Source organism: Drosophila kikkawai, chromosome 2L (genome assembly GCF_030179895.1).
Source record: "Drosophila kikkawai strain 14028-0561.14 chromosome 2L, DkikHiC1v2, whole genome shotgun sequence".
NCBI lineage: Eukaryota > Metazoa > Arthropoda > Insecta > Diptera > Drosophilidae > Drosophila > Drosophila kikkawai.
Window position 1 is genome coordinate 9,916,836 of NC_091728.1, and position 23,165 is coordinate 9,940,000.

The 23,165-nt window shown below is 37.7% G+C and overlaps 2 protein-coding genes across 6 annotated transcripts; one reads left to right on the top strand and one right to left on the bottom strand.

Moving 5' to 3' along the window:
- Positions 1-14,861: 14,861 nt before the first annotated feature.
- LOC138929681 (protein toll-like) lies at positions 14,862-21,520 on the bottom strand. Of its 5 annotated transcripts, XM_070289178.1 has the most exons (6): positions 21,349-21,518; positions 20,678-21,297; positions 20,289-20,482; positions 16,931-17,698; positions 16,261-16,873; positions 14,862-16,014 (listed from the first exon to the last, which is right to left on the bottom strand). In XM_070289178.1, the coding sequence occupies exons 4-6, from the start codon at positions 17,509-17,511 to the stop codon at positions 14,899-14,901; spliced, it is 2,310 nt and encodes a 769-aa protein (XP_070145279.1). In that variant the 5' UTR covers positions 17,512-17,698; positions 20,289-20,482; positions 20,678-21,297; positions 21,349-21,518; the 3' UTR covers positions 14,862-14,898. The 5 variants fall into 5 exon arrangements, with proteins under 5 accessions (XP_070145279.1, XP_070145276.1, XP_070145278.1 ...); XM_070289175.1 differs by having other exon boundaries at positions 14,862-16,873; positions 21,349-21,520; XM_070289177.1 differs by lacking the exon at positions 20,289-20,482 and having other exon boundaries at positions 14,862-16,873; positions 21,349-21,520.
- LOC108082145 (uncharacterized) lies at positions 21,504-22,016 on the top strand. The gene has a single exon (XM_017177447.3). The coding sequence runs from the start codon at positions 21,638-21,640 to the stop codon at positions 21,932-21,934; it is 297 nt and encodes a 98-aa protein (XP_017032936.1). The 5' UTR covers positions 21,504-21,637; the 3' UTR covers positions 21,935-22,016.
- The last annotated feature ends 1,149 nt before the right edge of the window (positions 22,017-23,165 follow it).

Consider the following 23,165-nt stretch of genomic DNA (forward strand, 5'->3'; position numbering starts at 1 on the left):
ATTCTGTTTAGGATGCATTAGATTTAAGGCTGCAGTTTGATTTAGGAAACTGAAGTTCCTAAAACATAAAATATAATCTTCTCTCCTGAGGTCCAGCCAGCAATGAGTAAGCTTTAAGTAATTGAATTTCTCAGCTTACCATTTTTACAATTACTCCGTCTTCCCCTTTTATTTTGTAACCACTCGAGAGCAATCCCTAATTCCGCTGGAATTACAAAGATTAACGCTAATTTCCGACTACCAACTGGGGCTTCCTAAACCCCTCCCGAACAGCCCCCGCCTAACCCGCCAAGTCATCAAAGGTTACAAATCACTGGCAGCTTCAGCCAACTTAAAATATTATCCCAAATGGTTTAAGGAAAACTTCGTCATGCAAACATGACTTGCCAGGCTTCGGGCATCATTCGCGGTGCTAGTGGGTGGGGTTTTCCTTTTTTTTTTGTTGGTAGCTGTGGGAAATTCAAAAGCGGCGGATGAAAACGCATCTGAAATAAGCGCTGCGAAATTGCAGCTTCTTCTTTCACCTCGGGACTGCTATTTTTTATTTATTTTAGCTGCTTTTGCCGGCTTCCGGTTTGGGAATAGACAGCTGCCTTGCGATGCAGCCAGAATCGGGTTGTGGCCCTCTCAAGTATCTAATGTTCTTATGGAATAAGCAAAACAGAATTACGTAAGTATATTTACTTTCAATTTGGAATAGGAATTGGAATCGAAATAAACTAGTTTGCATACGAAAATGATTTACCAACTGTCACAGTGCGACCAAGAGCTATAAATAATACAAATAAAAATGATAGTAAAGTTATCTCAAGGTTAAATAACTATTATATATAACACCCCTCTACAAAAACCCCACCCTAAATCATCCCATGTTGTTCCCTTAGCTCCTCTGAACCCTTCTCAATCTGCTAACTCATACTGTGGCTCCAAGAGATTACATCCCATCGATATGTGCTCTGGCCGATGGCCAAAAAGCGAACAAACATCCTAAGTCCTGCATCCTTTGCCCTTCTCGTTTTATGCTCCTCCAAATGGTCGGTCATAAAAAAGTGCGCGTGTGCGTAGTTTTTTCCTTTGTTTCACCCCACCCACGAGTGTTTGTTTTTAATAACTTTCGCAATTTCTTTATGTGCTTTACGTGCGTGTCCTCGGGGCCTCGTCCTGCGACCTGGTCAGGCACCTGGCTTATTAATTAGGCCACAAAATGTCCCAAAATGCGTTCAACAATGTAGCAAACATATTCTTCGGTTTACGATGGAAGACAAAAGCAATTAGAGTGAGTGTGTGTGAAAATTCAATGTTTAAATTTGTATGTTGGGATCTTTTGGTATATTTTCTGTTCCTTCATAACTCTAAAAGTTTCAGATAATATTTTGAAACACTAAAATATCATTAGTTTTCATGGAAAATATACATACCTATAATATAAATATAAAAAAGAACAAAAATTGTTAAAATAAAATATGATCCAGAAAGTAAGCAGAAATCTTCGAAATAATTCAACACAAATTTTTTGCAAAAAAAAGCCTTTAAAAGTTTGTAAACCACAATGGCCCCTTTAGCGGATTTGGATGTGTTGACATTTTTATGTGTGCTCAGTTTTTCCGTATATATTTTTTTCTTTCTTTTTTTGTCATACTTTTGTTTTTGAACTTTTTTTTTTAGGTTCTTCGCAAAAGCCCAGAGCAAAATATGCTGTCTTGCACGGAGGCCCCCTGACGGCATTCAAATGCACAATTGTTGTCGCCTCAACGACGTAGGCACTGCCCTTCCGTCCTGGCAGCATTTTTTCTCACCACATCGTGTGTGCACTTCGTTGTTGTTGTTGATTTTGGTGATGCTAAGACTGTGTAAGTGTTCTAGTACACTGTAAATAAAAATGGAATAAATTTGTTGGAAAATAAAATTAAGTTTAGAGCTTAATTGATTGACGATGTGCTCTTGGAAGTCTGAGTTTTGTGTTTTTATCAAAAGATAAAATTCAGACCTGTATTATGGGTGTTTTTCCAAGTGCATGCTAAACATCCGGTGGCTGTTTTTGATTCCTCAGTGTCTGCTTTCTCCATTCTGCAGAGAGTCGAGTTCTGAGCTGCTGATGCTGATGCTTTTTGGGCGTGCTGCTGTCGCTCAACTTCCGCTCGAATAGAGTGAAAAATAGCATTTTAGTGGGCACAATCCGCCAGGGGCCAACCTGCTCGTGCTTTCTTCCTCCTCCGTTTTCCTCTATCCCCGCACTCCTCTTGCCTGATTGACAATATAAAGTGGAGGAGAGAGAGGCTTTCTCTATGTCTCTCTCTCTCTCTGTCTCTCTGAGCGGCAGCCATCTTGATCTGAGCTGTCAGCTGTTAAGGGCTCTGCCATCTCGTTCTAACCAAATTAAATAGTACAATTTACTCATGTGTGGGTGTGCAGGCATGTGTGGTGTGTATGTGTGCGTTTAGTAAATGCAAAAGTTCCCAGCGAAGTTTGCTGCCAGTTATAAAGGGAATTCGTATAAACACACATTAACGCATAATGCACTGCGAAAAAAACTGCATTAACCTTCAAAATGTAAATGAGAAAACAAAATAAAGTAATCAAGTTGAAGTGGTTAATATTTTTAATACATAATTGTCTGTTTAAATATTAAATTAATTAAACAATTCTTAAAAAAATTTAACAATTTATTTTTCTCTGTGCAGGGAGTTGCATTTCTGTGTTATTTTTTATGCGTTGACTGTGCAAAGAAAAGTAGAGGAAAGCAGAAATTGCAAACGACTTAAATAAGCAAACAGAAGCGTAAAGCTCACAGATCCACACACACATACTCACCCAGAATCTGACACACACACACATATGTATGTATGTATGTATGCATGCAAATGGTCCTGGCAAAGAAGAATGCAGATGTGTGAGCGGGATGACAGAACACCGTGATGCTTTACGACCTCTCTTCTTAAAAAAAACCACATTTTTCGCGCTCAGCTACTTAAATAAACTACTTTTTACTACTACTGACTGGCTTTTACTGCCATTGTTGTTGTTGTTTTGGCCCAACTATTTTACTATTTCTTTTATGTGTCGGCATAAATTGCCAGCACTCTTGTAATTCTATGTTTTTTTTTGCTATTAAATTGAGTTTTATTTCAAACTAAAAAGTTGCTTAAAAATTACCAAGGAAAATATTACTCATACGCCCCATGTACTCTCACCTTTAAATACGGTTTGCATTTTCAGTCCTTTGTGAAGTTTATATAAAATTCCAATAGTTTCGACTATGTACGTGCAATATTATTTCCCCAGGTAACTCAGGTGAAAGTAGAAATGCACCAGTAACCACATTTTGGCACCCAGCTTTATGGGTGTCGTCAGGGACAAAAGTGTTCTCCCTAAACTGCAACAAATCAAAGTGCACTTGAATGAATTTTTCATTGTTTTTAAAAGTTTACAATTGTCGTTTGGTATCGGGGTAACTTTACAGTTTAAACTGTCCCCCGACGGACATCTAATCAGTCAAAGAGTTGGACCAACTCTTCTCCATGGCGCCCACACACAGTGGCCCCGCCTGCAATTGTGCAACTTTCGGCCCGGACTTTTCTCCGATATTGTAACTTTGCGAGGAGCCGTTGTAAAAAAAAAAGAAGCGGAACGAACAACTGGCGACTTTCCAACTTGAGTTTCAACTGCCGCCCACGACAAGTGCGTTTGACAGCCGTTCTGCGGCTGAAAGGCGAAAGCCAGCAAAACAATTTTCACATTTGTACGGGGCAAAGCAAAAAGGCTTTTCCGCACTCCTCCAAAGGGTCAATGTGATAAAAGCTGAGCTCCAGATTCGGGTAAATTTGTAGATGACTTTGAAGGGTTAACTTTCAAGCGGGCAATTTGTGCATAACTTTATAGACCTTGAACTATGAAAACGAATGAAGTTCATGGCCTCATTTTGGTTAGAAATTATTAGAACATCATATTAAATTAATCTTATGTTAGGACACTCGATAACTTAAAATGTTCATCTCCTAAATACTAATTTAAGCTTTTGGAAAATGGTGAGAAGCATTCGTGCTACCACTTTCGTGGCTAGTCCTTCAAATCCAAAACCTCAAAAGCGTAAGCGACACTTGTGGGTGGCCCATTAAGCGCAGGCATCCGGGAGATGCGGTGGTAAAGTGGGTAAAACTCGGTAGAAAATCAAGGGAAAAGTGGGAGGAAAATTAGTGGGGGGGTAGAAAGCTTTTACTGTTGCTCGGCACCCTTAATTGGAATGCACTTGAAGCTGAAACAGAGACTGCTGCTGCAAAAATGCGAAGCACTCGCCAGTGAATTGGCTGCCCCCCGCAGGGCCAATTACCAAAGATCGGTATTACCCACAATTCCCTTTCGGGCCCGACCAGGAAGGAGATGAGATGAAGTGAAGTCAAACTACTTTCTATAATCCCTTTCAATCAACTACGAGGAATCAGGGAGAGAGTGAGTGAGCGAGTTGGGGAACTCGAATCAAATTCGATTTGATTTCCTATTTATATTCAATTTATTCTAGATATTTGCTGCTCTATTCAGCATTTTCCACTTCGATTTGCTGTGCTTTTCCTTGGCTTGCGCTTTTTTAGCCTGCACCAAAGGGGGAAAAGAAATCAGGCAAAACTTGGGTATTTTTTGTTTGTAAGAAAATTGAATTTGGATTCGATTGGGGAGACTCTGCAAAGCATTTGGATTTAACCAAAGAGAGATCGAATGTTTCTTTTTTTTTTACTTTTTTTCTGCTCCAAACTTAATGCGGATACTGCGCTAATGTAATGTAACATAAGAAATTGCCGCAGTCTGATCCCATAATTTATGGTCCGGCTCAAAGCGCTGCGGCTTAACCAGCCCTTTCAGCCATTTTAAAAATCGCTTAGCGTTTTTGGCACAAATGAAACATCAAAGATTTACGAGCCATGATTAAGGCATTTTGCGGCGCCCTTACAACAAAAGCGGCGCAAAAACAAAGGCCAACAACCACATCGCTTTGGCCCAAAGGATGCCTCAACAGCCGCCCCAAAAAGGAGTGCAAGTGCTTCTGGGTAAAGTGTTGAGTCGAAAGTGAAATTCCCCCTTTTTATTTATTGAATGTGCTAAGCAGAGGGGGAAGACCGTGTGCCTTTGTTGCGAGAATGGGAGTCGAGGGTCCCTGGAGAAGGAAGAAAAATAACTTGGATACAATGGAAGATGCTCTAGGGAATCGCGGGCTTTAATTGCGGAATGGAAAAGTACAAGAAGAAAATAATTCATAATTTTTTGTACTTTGTTTTCCATTCAATGTTTCAAGAAATGTTCCTGTTTTTCGTGGAAAACAGTTTGGATTTTGAATGTGTAATACATTTCTTTGTAAAAGAATATTTTTTAGTAGTACTCACAGATATCAAAATATCAAATTTTAAAACAATTCCTTAAAATTCCTTGAATTTTAGGTTAAATTAAAGCTTATTGCTTCAACTTCTTTTATTTTTTAATGATTTCGGGCTTTTACATTGGTTGTAACCTTAGATTTTGTATTTGTGTTCTTTTATTGTACTTATTATTCTCAGAATTTCAGTTTTTATTGGTTTTGTTTATTCAAACTATATTTATAGTCAAAATCTATGCAATCCTTTAAGTAAAACCTAATGAAGTAACTGATTTTGCTAAGAAGTCCAAGTAATTTTTGGATTTAGCATTTTGCAACGGCTTAGCTGGGCTTTCGATGGCAAAGTAATTCCAATTCGTTGTTCCCATACGAAAAAGGACTTATTTTGTAATTAACATGAGCTTTGTGAGATGACTTTTTGCGCCCCCGGGCCATTACTCAGGGCCCGTTTTAATTATGCCGGCCAAAGAGATTTGCTTACTTGCACTGCCTTCTCACTCTCAATCCGGTCGGAATTACTCCCTATAACATCTCCGTATGCTCTGGCTGTGTGGGTGTGAGAGACCAATTAAGCTCCGCTTATTGCAGGGCAGCACCAAAGTCGATCCCACAGCTGATAACGGACAATTTGTGTTGGCATCTCTGGGGGATTGATGCCTACGCCAACCAAGTCTGGTGTTTGAATATCCTTGAAGAGGGTGAAATACCTGTGACGAGAAGGCGGCAATGGAGCAAAGGATACTATGGGATCTCTGTTTTCTTATTTATAATTATCCTTTAGACTTTTTTATATTTCTAAAGTTGTATAAACTTGACCAAGTTTTCATAGAAAGAAACTTGTGTTTCCTAGGGTATTACGAACTTCGACTTGCCCAAATTAACTCCATTCGCATTTTCCCCTCTCGACTCCTGAGATGATTTCCATTTTTTTTTTGTTTATTTGCCCCGCAAATCCTTTGGAGGCTTATAGTTTTGTAATTGTTTCGGGACGGGCACCCCGCCGCTGTTGTGGCTATTTTCGGACTGATTCCGACCAGTATTAGTGCAGCGCTTCAAATTGCTTCGGGTTCGTACCCGATTTTTATTTCTCATTCGCTGTTTTTCCTTCTGTTGTTTTCGGTTAGCGCAATTTGCATTTTGGGGAATCGCGGGAAATTGTGTGCCGCGAGGCGTGTGAATAATGTGTGCGCTTACCGAGCTTACGGGCTTCACAATCCGGATGCTGCCGCTCGGGTGCCATTTCCAAAATGATTTGTAGGCGTTTTAATCTAATTAATGTTGTCGCGGGACTGGTTTCACAACAACGGGAATGTACTTAAAGAAAATATGTAGCAAGAAAAAAAAAAACATAACTTAAATATACAAAAAGTAGCATACTTTTTTGGGCATTTAAGTTGAGTCTCCAAGATAACTTTTGGTTTTTTAAATGTTTTTCTCTCTAGGTGATTATAAGTTTTAAAATTAATTTCGACTTAAAACTAATGACTTATATATTTCGCTTTGTACGTAAGACTTTTTTTTAACTGTGTATATATATGAAGATAAAATAAATGTTATTATAAGATAGAAAATATTTATATGCATAATTTTTATTGTTTATATTGTTATTTAACATTTGTTTTAGCATGTAAAACAATTAGCCTGTCTTTAAACAATTTTTTCTCGATCTGTTTGGCCGAGAAACAAGACTGGAATCCGCAATATCCACATTTGCGCCCCATTGCTAATTGTCTACCAAGTTGTATTCCCATCCTTTCCTTTATTTTTCACTCCTTTCAACTTTGTTCTTCTGCAGCCATTACGCGCACTTGTCGTCAGGGTTGTCATTACGCTTTCATGGCTTTAGTTTTGCCCTGGGCGTAAGTTTTCTGAAAAAAAGAGCGAAATATGAATACAAAAATGGTTAGAAGGAGTGATGTACGAGGAGTAAGAGGTGCAGAGAAAACAGGAGCAAAGTTGTTGATGTCTTAACGACTTTCAGGAAAATAGGAAAAGTTTGGCCCCTTTTAAATCTCCTGCCAGTGAGATTCTGCAGTGGACTTGAAGGATAATTCTATGAAATAAGCATTGAAATGTAATTGAATAAAAGTTTATAAAATACAAATTAATAATTGAAAAGGAAAATATAAAAATTATGGTTAACATAAAGTTAATTATAGAGTGAGCAAAAGTATAGATTTCTGTTTTTCCACTTAAATTTATTGTAATTTCTAAAAATAAAATCTAGGAAAATAAATGAAGCCCTTACCGTATTACATTTTTCATTTTCTTGGCTTGTTTACTTGCTCCAAGGAATCCAAGACAATTCCATGTGGATTTCCCTTACCTTTTCGATTGAAATCGAACATTTGATACGCAATTTCAATAAACAGATGATAACAACACTTAACCTCGGGCAGCCTTCAACCCTCCAGCCAGCCAGCCTACCCAGCAACCCCATTCAGCCCTCGACAACCAGGTGATTGTCTTTTTCAAGTCCCGCGGCATTATTGCGAAAAGCTTTGTGCAAATTTTCTCATATTTCCTTGGTAAGACCGCCTCGAGGAGACGTCAGGACGAAGGCAAACGGCATAAAGCAAATATAAATATGCTAAAGGGGGGAAAAAGGAGAAAAATTTGCAGAGAAAAGAAAAGTAAATTCTTATTTGTTTTTATGTACTTTTTCCTTTGTGTGTGCCCCAGTAATTGTTATTTGATACACACAAAGACCCAAAAGTTATATTATTGCGCTTTTGGCATATTTGCAAAAAGGATACAAAGTCTCCACCAAAAACCATTCACGAAAAACAACATAAAAATCTTCAAAATGAATTCAATAACTAGAAAAATTGCCAGGAGTGCTTTATACTAAGTTCAAGTCTAGTCTGAGAATGAAATTCAATTAAAAACTTCGAAAACTGCCTAACAATTTGCAAGTGCAATTAGAGGAAAGTGCCAGGCACACACATATGCAGCTTGATTGCAAAATTGAGAAGCAGATACAAATGCAATTTATACAGATACAAGTGCCCAGCTGAGATACAAAAACTTTGCTTTGGCAAAAGTTGCAGCTGTTATGTAACAAAAATGCAATTGAAGGCTGCGAAACTGCAATTCCTAAGCCGACTCCCCCTGCCGTTTTCAGTATCATTTGCCACACAGATGTTAACTTTTGCAAACTGGGTTATGGAAAATAAAATAAAATAAAACTTTAATAAATAAATTCCTTAGATTCTTTGTTTTGAACTATAATTGAGGCCACAAAAGTCTCTTCTCATAACACATAATTTGTATCTAAACCAAAAGCAAATTCTTCCCCGATGAGTGTTTCATAATCCATTTTCTGATGTGGCCAAGGATTTATACAGACTTGATGTAATTAAAAAGTTTTCTTTTGCGAATGGGGAGAATATAAAATAAAAGGATATGTATAATGATAACTTATAAAAGTTGTTGAGCTCGAAAAGTTGTCTAGGGCTAGTTGAATGCACATCTTGTAAGCTATATATATTATATTATATACAATACTTTCTTATCTTAATGTGTACGAATATTTATTTATTTATTCCTTATTTCTATCGCTTATATAGTTTGTCATTCCGAAAACGACTATTTAATTTTGAAAACCATAAATTTGTTAGTCATTATCATCCCATAAAAAAGGATTATTAATTTTTAAATGCGATCAATTTGTTAGTCATTATTATCCCATAAGCTTCAGGCGGCCAAAGAAATCTCTGCTGCCATTCGGCATTTAATAAAAATATATTTTATTATTTATTAATCGAAAGCGAACAGGATATTTTTCGATTTGGCCAACAAGCTGTGGCCATTTGACCTCACAATGAATCATAGATTAAAAACATTTCTCTATGTATGTTTTTTATGGCGATTTGATTGCTTTTGGCGGGTCCCGAAGCGATAAATAAAAATGTTGCCTGAAATAATTGGCAGCCTGGAATTTTCACATATGAAGCGCTTAAAGCTATTCTATTTTTTTTCTCTTTCAAGTCTTCAGTTTGTCATTTGTAATATATGCCAGAACGGATTTATGTTGGTTGCTGTCAAGGGTTTCGTCATTATTTGTTTTCCGGGCCCCCCATTTCAGGACGTTCTCTCGTTCGCAACTTTGCGGCATTTGGCATTTGCATTTTTATGGCAACACTTTCGGGGGCCGCAATTATTTCCCCATCTCGAGTCCTGCGAACCGAACATTTTATTGCTCCTGCATCCGCATGCGGACCTTTATCTCCCTCATGGCTTCGCTTCCTTTTTGTGTTTGCGTTTGTGGGCCTGGGCCAAGAGAAGCACAGGCATCAACCGTCATTTGGCAAATATATTGCAGTCACAACATCGCATATAACACATCAATATCCGGCCCGACAACGCCCACCCACACATTCGGCCCCCTCCCGGCGATTTACACATAAACAGAAGCAATAAGCGAACGAAGGGCGAAAGCAAATTGAAAGCGACAAAACAAAACTGAAGCGTTGAAAATAACAGAGATTGTCGAGGGAAAGCTAGGAAAATCTAACGACTTGGGGATACTGGTTAGTTTTAAAATATAAATATATTTTTTAAAATTTATTTTTAAGTTTTTTAAATGTAATAAGTCAGCAATAAGATAAATCTTAAAGTTTTTTAGGACATTTATTTATTTTTAAAGGTATAAACATAAGTTTAGACTATGGTTATTTATTATTGTTTTATTTTTCAGCTAAAAGTATTATTTGTTTTATTAATAAAAAACAATTTTAAAATTTTCCTATAAAAACTAAGAATAATAAATTGTCTAAGAAAAATCCTTAAAATCATTTTATCTCCTCAAAATAAATAAATAATATAGATAAATATAAAAAAATGTATTTAAGATAAATAAAAATGTTTACTTAAGTATTTTCAAACTGTTTGCTTTCAGGGTAACAATACAACTCTTCATACACCCCCCACAGTGGTTCAAAAGGAAATACAACAAAAAATTGGTAGCACCGGATATCCGCTTTTTCAACATGTGACGGAAGTTGCCTTGTCTGTTGAAAGTGTGGGTGGGGCTTAACTGATAACTTCCCTGTCATTTTTGGTTTGGCTTTTTCGTTGTTTACCTTTTTTTTATTTCGCTGTTTCTGCTGAAGTGTTGTACGGCCTCTGCAAGATCTTAATTTCGATATTGATGTCAAATTGTCGCTCGGTTTAATTAAAAAATGCAGCAGGACGAGAACAGGGAGCAAGGAGCAAGCCGAATGAATTGGGCTCAGTTGTTGGGTCGATTTTTTACCTGCGCTTTTATTTTCAGCACATTTCCGCAGTGTGTATTGTGTGTTTTTCCTTCAACGCTAGTACTTTCCCGAGTGGCTCGATTTGAGGACCAACACGTCGAATGGTCAACATGGTCCTGACCAGCTTTTCATGGGAAAGTTGGCTTTTGTGAGGCATGCGAAAAATACTTTCCAGCTTAGTGTTTTGGCAGGTGAAAAATGTTTTCTTTTGGGCCACAGTTGAGATTTTAGTTTAGAAAAATCTTAAAGCTTTGTTAAAATAAAGATAGCTTCAGATAAATAAAACAAAATATTTAAAAAAATTTGTTATTTATGAACATACGCGGTTTATAATTAATAATTAGTAATTATATCTTTCAGTTTCAATGATTTATACTTCATTCATATTATTTACATTTTTTTGCATCAAGCGGAAGCATGTTTTATTCACAAAAACATATGTTTCCAACAATTTGATTTATCTCGATGGCTTTCCCCTTTTTTTGACCCACATATAAAAAATATTATAAATTAATCCAGAGGCAAATTGTGCATTTCATCAATGCCATTCGGGTTCATCCGCATGCAGTGTTCTACTCTGATTGCTCCTACCAAAAGTCCAATATATACATTATTGATTTCAATTTAAAATTTATTTTGCTTCCATGCGCCAGCAGCAGTAGTGATGATGTCGACGATTTCCATTTCCCAGTCTCCGCAGAGCAGATCTATTGTTGTTATTGCTTTTGCCAGCCGTACTTTGGGGAAATCGTCCCTATTCTGTCCTTTTCAGCTCCGTCTGACATTTTCAACGCCGACTCGCTTTGATGGGTAATGAAAGATGCAGGCTTTTCGATTGTCGATGTTATCAAATATTTATGAATTAAATGGAAAATCATCAAACAGATAAGCCCAACAATGTGGTGAAGGGATGTAATGGAGCAGCGGCCTTTCTGATTGCGTTGTTGTGGGTAACAAAAGCAAACAATTTTAATTGGACTGAGCAATGTTGTTGAAAATATGGATTCCAGGAATGTGACAAATTGCTTGAATTTGGAGAGAAGTCATGGTCTCGTGAACTGATGATATAAACTGGATTATAATTTAATGGTTTATAAAATCTTCTATACAGATAAGTTTGTAAAGCTTTCCTTGAGTATAGATGCTCCTTTCTATAATTGTCACCTTTGGCCTCAATGAAATTTCTAATTTCAAAAATAGCTTTCAACTTTTAAAGCTAGTGCAACCTTATTACATATTAAAATAAGCGCTGTGCAGTCAAGAAGATATTATCCAAAATAGTCCCACGAAAATATACGCACAAACTTGGTAGAAAGTTTTGTAAGTAGCCCGGCGAAAAGAACTTGCCTCTGGAAGCTACAGGATGCTGGAATAACTTCCTTTTCAGTTTGTCGGTATGCCTCAGTTGGTTTAACTGGTAATTACAGTTTGGATAGTGAAAATTGCCTTGAATTGGGCGAGGAAATGAGGTCGCGAATAGGAAATTTGTGCATGAACCGAGCTAATAAAATTTCCAAGGTTTAGTTTAAGGCTTAATTTAAATTTAATTAAAGTATGTTTAATGAAATGAAAAGAGTTTTAAGATTAAAAAATGAGTATAAATAAAAAGTTGAAGAAGAAAATACTCTTTCCTCTTATTGAAAAAATATTATTTATTATCAAATCCCCATTTTTCACATTTACATTCCCATTCCGAACAATTGATTCAATTCCGAATTCCTGGCTCATAAAACGCTCTGGCAAAACAACACGATGCTGGGGGACACTTCTTGGGGCTGTCTCTCAAAAAAGTTTTGAGCTGTAAATAAAATATACACATTTGGCACACTAACGCTATATGGAATGGAAATCGTGCCAAGCGGGGTCAACTCTCTGACTCTCTGGCACTGTCAGCAGGGTTTTTCCCCATTTCCCCGCTCAGCTTTTTATCTCAAAGAAATGTACGTGAACCAGAAAACGGAAAAAACATTTTCCCCGCTCGTAACTGGCCTTAGTTGTGGCCCAATAATGGCGCAACAAAATGGAATCCCTTTACCAATTCCCGTTACAAAAGTTGTTCCGCCTTTTTTGTATGGCTTTATTTTTGTTTTCTTGGCTCTTAACCTTTGAGAATGTTTCAACTGAGAGTTGCCATTGAGGACATGTGGTTGGCGTCGTTAAAATCATATGCTGCGTTGGTCAAAATCTGGCAATCAGATAATGTCAGTCAACCGTGAATGGGTTGTACTTGGGCCTAGAAAGGGGAAAGTTGCTGGAAAACCACACGATATTGGCATTAATTAAAGTATATTTATGAGAATTTTTAACTCAGAATGATATATTTTTTTAGGACTTTAAGAGGTGCAGCTTAGATTGAAATAGAAATTGATGTTAGACAATCAAACTGTAGGTCTTGAATATTCACTTTTTTGGAAACCACGTGAAAATTATGGACACAAAGCATTTGGTATTAGTTTTTTAACTTCTAAATTATCAAAAGAATTTATATTATTTATTTTAATTCTTAGGAGTTCTAACTAAAATCAATTTAAATGTAGTAACTCTTGTTAAAAATATTCTTTGCTTTAAACTTTTCGATCTCTTTGCAGAGCTATAGAGTTTAACCTCTCCAATGAGTTCCAGTTAAGGGCAACATTATGCTGCGCCCCATTTTGTGGCCACACTGAGCTCGTCTTCCTGGCTCATTTCTACCCCCAGCCTCCCTCATTCCATACCTAGAAAAGGGGGGTGGCGAGTTCGCTTTCCAGTGTGCATTGAATTTCATGACGTCATTAGCGTTAATGGCTGTCCGCGTGCATTATGCACAAGTTTAAATATTCATTCTGCATTCAGTTTTTGTTTAATGAAAAGTTACACGACCTGCAAATGAGCGAACTGTGAACGGCAGCGACTTGCATTGAAAATAATGAGCCATAAAGTGTTTGCCATTAGAGTAGCGGGTTCGTTTCAGGGATGTGCATATACCAAAAAAAGTGAAATTTGTGATATGAAAAGTTCTAAAACTGTTGTATAAGTATACAAAATATATAGTTTAAATATTTTGTATTTCTAATTTTTAATTACCTTTTTTTTTAAAATTAGGTTTCTCTCCTTTTTATTATTAAAAAAAGTTGTTTCCTTGCTAAGTATTTGTTAAATAAATTTATATAAATGTTTGAAAAAATTATATATAATATGTTAATGATTATTGGTCTAAAAGTTCCTGCGTTGTGCAAAGATTTCCATTGCTGTCGCCTTGATCCTCCTGGATTCGTTGGCCTGGCTGTGACAGAGTTTCCTCAAATTCAGTCATAACATCGCTCTGCATATTCAAATCGATTGGGCTAGCCAACTGTAATCAAGGCAAGAACATCGAATATATATATTAAATGCAAATAGATTTAATAAACAAACCGCTTCACGCCTGCGCCGCTCCTGCTCGTCCTTCCGTTGTACGATCCGCTCGGCTGAGGGTGGTGGGCCTGACGAAAACTCTGCACGTAATCTCAGCGCCTGTCTGCGTCGAAGCGACTTTCTGCAATTCATTCTTAGAAAATTCAGCAATTCCAATTCTAATTCCATAAGGTACAGTTACTCTCTAAAAAACGAAAAATCAATTGCAACTAGAAGATTGAAATTTAGGATATTAAAAAAAAAAAGACAAAAAAAAAACAATAAGAACAAAATCAACAGAAAAATCAGAGCCAACTATGGAAAAAAATCTTTGACTGACTTTGGTCGTTTCCTCAAAATATCACCGATATTTTCAGTAATTCAGTCGTCAAAGAAATACGCACAATGTTTGTCATCTCATAAAATTCGGATATTAATATATCGATATGTTTGCCATCCCTAATTCAAATATGTGTTTTGCTTAAGCGGTGTGGTTTTCCCTTTCATCGAATAGTTGAAAGGATTTTGGCCTGTTGTCATGGCGGCTTTTGTTTCCACTTTGTTAGCCAAGCTAAGATAAGGGATTAAGTTCCACGTGGCCTTTGCCAGCCTGAAGACTTTCCACGCTCCTATCGACGCTCGACTGCTGGATTTTGGTTTGTCATTAATGAGGTGGGTACAAGTCGTGCGTGGGGAAGGGAAGTTCCCCCCAGGTTAGCGTGACAGTATCCGATTTCATAATTAATTTAGGCATTAGCTACATGTTGAATTTGGGGAATTTCATTGAATTTGTGAGACACGGAATTTGAATTTGATTAAAAATATATATATATTTTATAGGGTCGGAGATTACTTCTTAACTGCTAAAATTATAATATCCTGTAGTGGTATAAATATTATATTACTTTAAGTAACATGCGGCATCGAGTAGAGAAGTTTGTTCCAAAAGTTAGGGCTGTCCCTCCTCAAATAGGTGTTCAGCACCATGTACGCCTTCAACTCGCTGTCCAGCTCATCAAAGTTCTCGACATCCGGGTAGAGGATTACAATCAGTCGCTTGCACCGATCCTTGGATGTGGCGTGCAGAGCGAGACGGAACTCCAGCTTGCCCCAGGTGGACTCCAAGAAGTTCTTCGTCATCAGGATGATAATGCGCCGTGAATCCTTCACCGACTGGATAATGCATTCGGGAATGGAGGCACCCACATTCCAGTCGCGCAGGTAAAAGCACAAGCGGAACTGCCGTTGGCCCTTCTCCAGTCTCTCCACATAATCCTCGATAAGACGTTCGTCCTTGTGGGTGAAGCATAGGAAGGCATCGAATTTCTTCATTCGCTCCAAGTCCACGCGGACTGCCATGCTCATGCAGATTTCGTGCTCATAGAACCACATCAGGATGGGCTGCTTAAAGTAAACAAATGCGTTTAGAACCGTGATAATTATCATGCTGAACACGAACAAGAGTAGTGGGTAGATGAAGTAAGATGGACATGCATCACTCTCTTCAACAAATTCAAGACGTTTTCCCAGATTACTGCATTCTATTTCTTTAAAATCTTGTATAAAAAAGGTAAACTTTTCAGTAAATGTGAAAAGGTCGCAAGTGCAGGTCCACGGATTTCCAGACAGGGATAACTTCAGTCCTTTGGAGAGTATTTTATTCTTTAAAATGTCTAGTGATTGCAGATTTATTTCCGTTATATTATTGTCTCTGAGGTCCAAACTAGTAGCTGATTCGGGCAGAAGGGGAAGTTGCTTCAGTCTCTGACCTCTGCAATCCACGTTAAGGGATGAACTATTTAAGTTATTCAAGCAACATACGCAGCTGTCGGGACACATTGGGATGCCACATCTATCCATTGTCATTCTATATTCCGCTGGATTTCGCTTCTTTAAAAAGAACAGAAAGGATCTCGGCTTGCAGATACAGTTCCAGGGATTTCCAGACAGCTCGATCGTGGTGTTATCATGGTTATTATAAAAATCTACAGTCTCTTCATCGAGAGATTTTAAATAGTTCTCCTGTAAATCCAAATGCGTTATGTTATGAGTTTTTAAAAGGCGAGTTAGATTTTTTGGGAATTCTTTGAGGCTACAATTACCGAATATCAAAGTCAACTTATTAGGAATTCTGTTCGGTAGTTTTGGGAGGTCCACAGCTTTGCTACTGCAGTCTATGACAAAGCTTTGTGTTTTGCGATCAAAGCAACATTTACATTTGTAACTACATTTTCCGTTTAATTGTTCGTAGAAAACATATTGACTTACAGAATTCGTATGCAATAAATGAAGTAAATGCGTTTGTTCACAATATACAATCCATCTGATGCTCCTTTGCCCAAAAGAATGCCTAGAGTTCAGCGAGTTCTTGCTTAGGTAATCGGCAACTCTATCGTCGAGGGTTGTAATGGGATTATTTGAGATGTCCAGAGTATACAGTTCCTTTGGGAGTTGATGGATGGCAATGCTGTTTATATTGTTATCGGACACATCGAGCTTCAAAACTTTGATGTAGCCAGGTAAAGTGTTATTTGGAAGCTGGATTAATTGGTGTCCGGGAAAACGGAGATCGATTCCATAATCAGCTGGGATGGGGAGGGGCGGAATTTGTCTACTTTTTCTTGGTTTACGGCAGTCAATTATAAACATATCGCGGTAAGTGCATTGGCAGTTAGCTGGACACTTCCGACCATTTTTTCCCATAGTAAATTTACACTTCATCTTTTTATTGCAGATAAAGGCAGTCAAATTCTCAAAGGGTTCATATGGCCCCTCGATTAAAATGTACCTCAGTTTGCGATAATTTTCAAAATATTTCATTTTCACAGTCATGACAACATCCAAATTCAACTCCAGAACGTTTTCTTGAAGTTCTGTTAAACTGTAAAGATATTATAATGTACAAAAAATATCAATAAACTAGAACTTTACTGCTTACCTCAAAAATTTTAAATGACTAAATAAGTCGGTACCGGGACGGTGTAATCCTCTAATACTAAGTGTCTTTATACTTTTTGTGCTGGCAGCAACATAATCATTGATTAGTCCTAGGGATACAGATCGTTTAAATCTAATCTCTAGATATTTTGGTCCCACTTCAAAATGAGATTTTGTCTCGTTTATTGTAAAATTTTCGGCGTTTATTTCAAAATTGTACACATACTCAATATTTAACTTTTTCAGATAAAACGATGACGGTCGCAGTCTTTGATCTTCTGTGTTTCGAATTCCAAATATTTTCATATACGTCAAATTTTGTATTTTATTTGTAATTCCGACGATGTTCAACTCAATAAAATTTTCTGTAGTCCAGTTCAAAACTAAGAGATAATTTGGTTTATATGTTAGTCTATATTCGTTTGTAATAACAAATGTGCCGTTTTTGTGGCAACTCTTTTCACTTAATTTACTGACATTCCAATACAGTTTACAATAATCGTCTTGAATATTTCCTAAATTGATTCCACCGACTAATGTTAAGGAGACTAAAGTCAAATAATACTCCAAAATTCTTCGCATTTTCAATCTGAACTGGCTGAGAGTTGGATTTGCTCTGAGCTCCAAATAAAAATTGGCATAAAATTATATGTATAAAATGGTTTATTCCCAATACGACCATTAAAATATTTTGCGAAAAATTAATCACACGATATAGGGGGAACTTCCAGTTCTCATGGGGCCTCTTAGAGCTACGAGCTAATATGACCTGCGTATGTTAATGTTTATTACCATACAAATCCGAAAAATATACATATGATACAAATAGGGTCTTTGTAATGCTATTTTTATATTTTTAGATAAATAAAATAAAATAAACCCGTTCATATGTTACCTAAGGCAATGCCCTGCCTCTTTGACACTAAACACCGCCCTGGTACTAGTGAAAGATAACGTTGATCATCACATTTCGGTCTCGATGGCCTCTTATAATCCTTTAAGACTTAACACGTTTTCCACCCAAGTTGTTGCAGCTGCAGTTGGGTTGCAATGCCCTGTCACCCCTAATGCCACCCACTTGTACCCTGGCCAGAAAACGAGCTCGCATGAGTTGGCTTAGTCAGCGCTTACACGCAAAAGTCGCATAGAATAGCAGCGAAGTGCACATATAAATTCGCATATATCCTATATGTGTATATTTTCGCATACATTCGAATGCTTCTTTTTAGGACCGCATCCAACGAGGCATGCGAAATGCCAGCGAACAACAACGGGGCGGAATAGGAGCAAAATTGTGCAGCAACTCAGGTTTGCTACGACTCTGGCTTTAGTTTTTAAATTATTCTGCGCAATTTTATTTCGGTTTGACCATGCCTTCCCCAAAGGTGTTAATCAAATGGCCAGGCATGTCCCACATGATAAATGTCCCGACAGAATAGGACAGAAGAGGGGGTGGGATCAGTGGGTAGGCAAATCCCTGGGGTCCGTGGAGCGTGAGGTGGGCTTCAAAACGCTTGGCTGGGCAATTTTGAAATTCTGTATTTTAATAGAGTTGTAGTTATAAAGTTTAAAGAATATAATTGTAGTAATTGTAATTGTAGGAATTGTTATTAAATGTTAGAAAGCTGAAACACGAGCGTCTAGAATGCTTACTATTATTTATACATTTTATTTGAATACATTTATTAAGTCGTAAAATTAACTTAACTAGCATTAAAAGTCTCAAAAATGTTTTAATTTTTAAAGAACTAAAATTTATAGGAAATGTAGGTGTAATCCTTCAAAGGACAGTTTATTGTTTGAAAAAAATAAAACCCATCGTAAATTCCTTGCTTTATAGAGAACATTTCCAGCTTGCTTAGTTCAATTGTGAACAATAGAAATTGTTTTAAATTATAAGCTATGAAATTTCGGCATACATTTGCTATCCTGATGACCGCTTGAACTACATACATACCATAAATACATAGTGCTCTCCCAAAATCGCACTCGAGTACGCTCTCCGTATTAAGTTCCGGCTTGGCCTTGTTTTGCGGCCAAGTCCCCGTGCCGCATGCCCCCCGAACACGCCGTGTTGTTGGCTGTTGCCATTGCGAATATCACAGTTTTTCTACACCATTCTGGTGCCTGCATTTTATGGTCCTGCGGCGTGTGTGCGAGCAGAAGCGGACGAGAGTAATTGTTACATGCATTCAAGTTGACTTGCTGCGGTTTATCTGCATTCCCCCATATACCCCCTAAGCCCCGAGCCTTGAATGTGCATTGGCAATTTAATGTCACGACAATGCCATATTATTTGTTATCCTTGCTGCCCCCTCTGGGGGGGCCTGCGAAGCCGAGTTGTGCATAATAAATTAACCGCATGGCCGGTTCGAGTTTTGCTCATTAAAGCGCATTTGTATTTAGTTGTGCATAAAACATTAAGCGAAAATGAGCCAACGTGACCAGGACGAGGCTGATGAATGTCCTTCCGCCTGCACATGTGCGATAGTGAGAGTGTGTGTCCGATGTGGGAATTTGTTTGTCCGTGGGCCAGCGCAATTACACAGGTATCCCGCTGCCCACGGACACCGAATACGAGTCCATTTCAACTTATATTTAGTATGGACGGCCACGTGAGAAGATTGCCATCGAACGAGCGATTTTCTCCCCCTTGGGGGCCTCGTGTGGATTTTAAATTGCATCAAGCCATAATTAAGTGAATGGTCATTCATTTGGCTCATCGTGTTTGGGGAAAGGTTAAAGGGATCAAAAGGGGCTTTCTCTAAGCTCTCTAATTATAGCTAAAATGGAAAATGCAGGTGTGGGTGTGTTTACATTTTTACAGCATAAAAAAAATATATATATAAAGTAATCTGTACTCATTTTAGGCTTTTAAATTTTTATAATATTATTTGGTATAATAAGAATATATATTCTACGATATTGCAAGCCCTTAAATCATAAACCTCTGACTTTACGCCCAGAAAAAGACCCAACTTTGAATTTATAAATTCTCCTTTTCATTATTTCTCTATTTTTGGGAGACCCTTCTCCAAGCCCACCATAAAATCCCTGCCACATATCATTGTCCTAAATTTTTACTTTAACCATAACCATAAGTTATCTCCTATTTGTTTATTCTATTCGCAGAATATACATATATAATAGGAAAGCAGACCCCAAAAATGTTATGATAAACTTTATTATACCAAAGTGTAGTATTATATGCATGAAAATGAAATTTATTCGCCATGACCTTAGTCCTCTTTCTTCTTAGAACCCCCAGCCGACTTTTCCCTGCTCTGTCACATTCGCTTAGGCATTCGGTGGGAAAAACAATTTAAACTTTCATTACAGTCAACACATTTCGCACTCACCCCTCCAGTCTTATACCCGCTTACACATTTGGCCACTTGAGCGACACTCATTCATAAATGCGAAGGAGTCCCTATGCGGGTGAGTGGAGTAATTTTCCAGCTGCTTCACCTCCTTGAGTAGCCGCTTTTTTCTCTCTCTCTCTTTCTGTAGACTTTTTTGGTTTTATCATACACTTGGAAAGGGTATTTTGTTTCTGTTTTAAAAGTAATTGAGGTAGGATGTAAGTATAATTTAAAAAGGAACATTTTGTAAGGTCATATTTTCTATATTACAACAAAGAAGCTTAATTTTATTAATTAAACAAATTTTTTAATTCCTTCAAAGAGTATAAAATTGTTCTTTAAATTTTTCTTTAACTTAATTTTTACTCTAAAGTTTTTCTTCTTACCCCCTGCTTAGTTGTAGTTGTGGCAGCTGAGTAATTCCCAGCAACATCTGTGAGCAGCCTTCGCGTTTCCGCTTCCTTTGCACCCTTCTTCGGCTTCCGCTTCCGCTTTGGCCCGCTATGTGTTATCATTATTGCTCATCAAGCGTTTCTAATGAAGTCGTAAAAATTGAAAACTTTCAAAGCATGTGAGCGTGTCCTTTATCTCTTTCCCTTGCCCCAAGTGCGTCCTTTTTGTGGCGTTGCGGCTTATGTGTTTTGCTTTATTGCCTTCTCTTTATTTCGGTACATTTTTACCCGCCCGTCATTTCAGAGACGGGTCTCTTTTTTTTATGCCTCTCTCTCCCTCGCCATTAAATGTTTATTTTTCTGCGGTTTTTCTTCGCTGTTTTTCCTCAACGAACTCTCGCTGTTTGTTGTGTATTTTTCGCATTTGTTGAGCAAACTCGTATAATCAGCTTTAAGCTCTCTATGCCTGCAGGTCTCCGGGCTGGCCCAGGCCGGTAAATATTTGTCAGCAAACTGAATTTGTTTGCTCGGTCTGGAACGCTCTCGATTTAATGCTAATTTGGTGTTTTTAGCCTCGTAAATAATTACAACTGCCCCGGGATAAACCGTTGGGCCTAGGAATGGTTTCATTTTAATTTGAATGTGACACCTACGTAAAAACTCACCGCAGGCTAGATTAAATATGCTAGAATAATTCTCTTAATTAGTGGAGACCTCTTGGACTTGTGGTGGACTTTGTTTGCATAGTTTTTATATTCTTAAAAAGCTAAAAAACAAAAGATTTTGAGGTAAAGCAAGCAAATGTTGCTTTTTAAGTTTCCTTGGAAATAATACTCTTAGTTTCTCGTGTCATGGAAATGCTTATTTTTGGCTAAGAAAATAAAAGAAAATCATATTTTAGAAATCCAAATTTTTAGTTCGTCAGCTAGGACATTTTTTTAGCTGATCTCCAGAATGGTTTGCCGCTTTAATCCCTTTTATATTGGACCCATGCCTCCCAGCTGCTGCACGGAATCGGATAACCTTTGCGATTGTCCGCCATGTTCGCCGGAAACAGGATATCAGGAGCCGCGGCCCGTCCACGAGGAGTGCAACAAGGGAGTGACTGAAAGGGAAACCAAAGAAAGCCCATGCAATCCGCCATGCATAGAAGGCTCCGAAAAAGACAAATCGGAGCAATTGGATAAAAAGGAAAAGGAAAAGAAAAGGAAACACAAGAAGAAGAAGGAAAACAAGGAGAAGCAAGGTTAATAGTTATGTCCTGGGAATAAGCTTAAAGTATAAATTTTAAAACAAAATTAAATTAATAATAAAAATTGAATTATGAATGAAATTCTCTTGTTAAAATTCAATTATTTGCCGCTCAGCTTTATAAAATCAAAGTCAGCCACCACAAATATTTTCCAAATTGAATTTTCTCTTCAGAAAGGAGCAAAACACGAAGCAAAGGCAATAAAAACTCAATAAAAGGCCATAAAAATCCACATATATGTATAAAAAGAATATGGCAGGGAAGACTACAAACAATTTGTTCAAGTTAACGCTTGTTCCCCAGCACAATTTTCCTTTTTCATCTTCATCTTTTCTTGGCCTCGTCCTTTGGCTCCTTGGAGCGCACTAATTTCATTTGCTCGGCAGTTGCCAAGGAGGTAGAGCGGCGGGTGGGGCTTGTAATTGATTTCATTAAATCATTTGCCAAGCCGAGGAGAACGCAAATTGTGAGACAATAGGAAATTACTGAATTAGAACAGCAATTTTTCCTACAACTCGTTTATTTTTCAGGATGTTTGGGGGATGCATTTTGACAAGGACAAATTTGCAAAGACAACTTGTCCAACAAGTTTTGCTATGTGTTGCCTGTGCTCCTTCGTATTTTCTTATTATTTCCTCGATTTTTCTTTAGAATTTACTCAATCATAACCCTTTGGCTTGCCAAATTCCTGAACAAATTTCAAAGAGGAAAAATTGGTAGAGATGGGTAATAAGAGATTAAGTTTATATAGTTAAATTGAAAACTCATACTATTTAGTATATTTATTATGAATTAGTTCATTTGATCCCTCTTTAAGTACCATTATTGTTTGCATCTTGAAGTCATTTTGTTGTGCAAGAAATTCCTGCAAGTTGCAGGAATTTTCCTTTTCGCAGCTCCTTTCTTTTTCCTGATTTTTTGCTCTCGTTCCGTAGCTCATGTGTCACTGACATTGTTATCCTTTCGCTCGCTGGCTTATCCTGTCGCTTTGCAAATGGAATACGTATTTTTCTTTCCGCATCTTCGAAATCTCTGCAGAAGAAGTGGCTTTTACCACTTCCCTCCTTGGAGCACTCGGCCAGGGCCACTTGTCCCCTTTTGCTGGAAGACTTGGTCCCTTTGGCTGAGCATAATGTATGCATCGGTATGCAAATCCAGGCGGGCTTCATTTATCATTGACGCTGACTTTTATGCAAGCCATAACTTTCGAATGCGTGTGGGCCGGACATT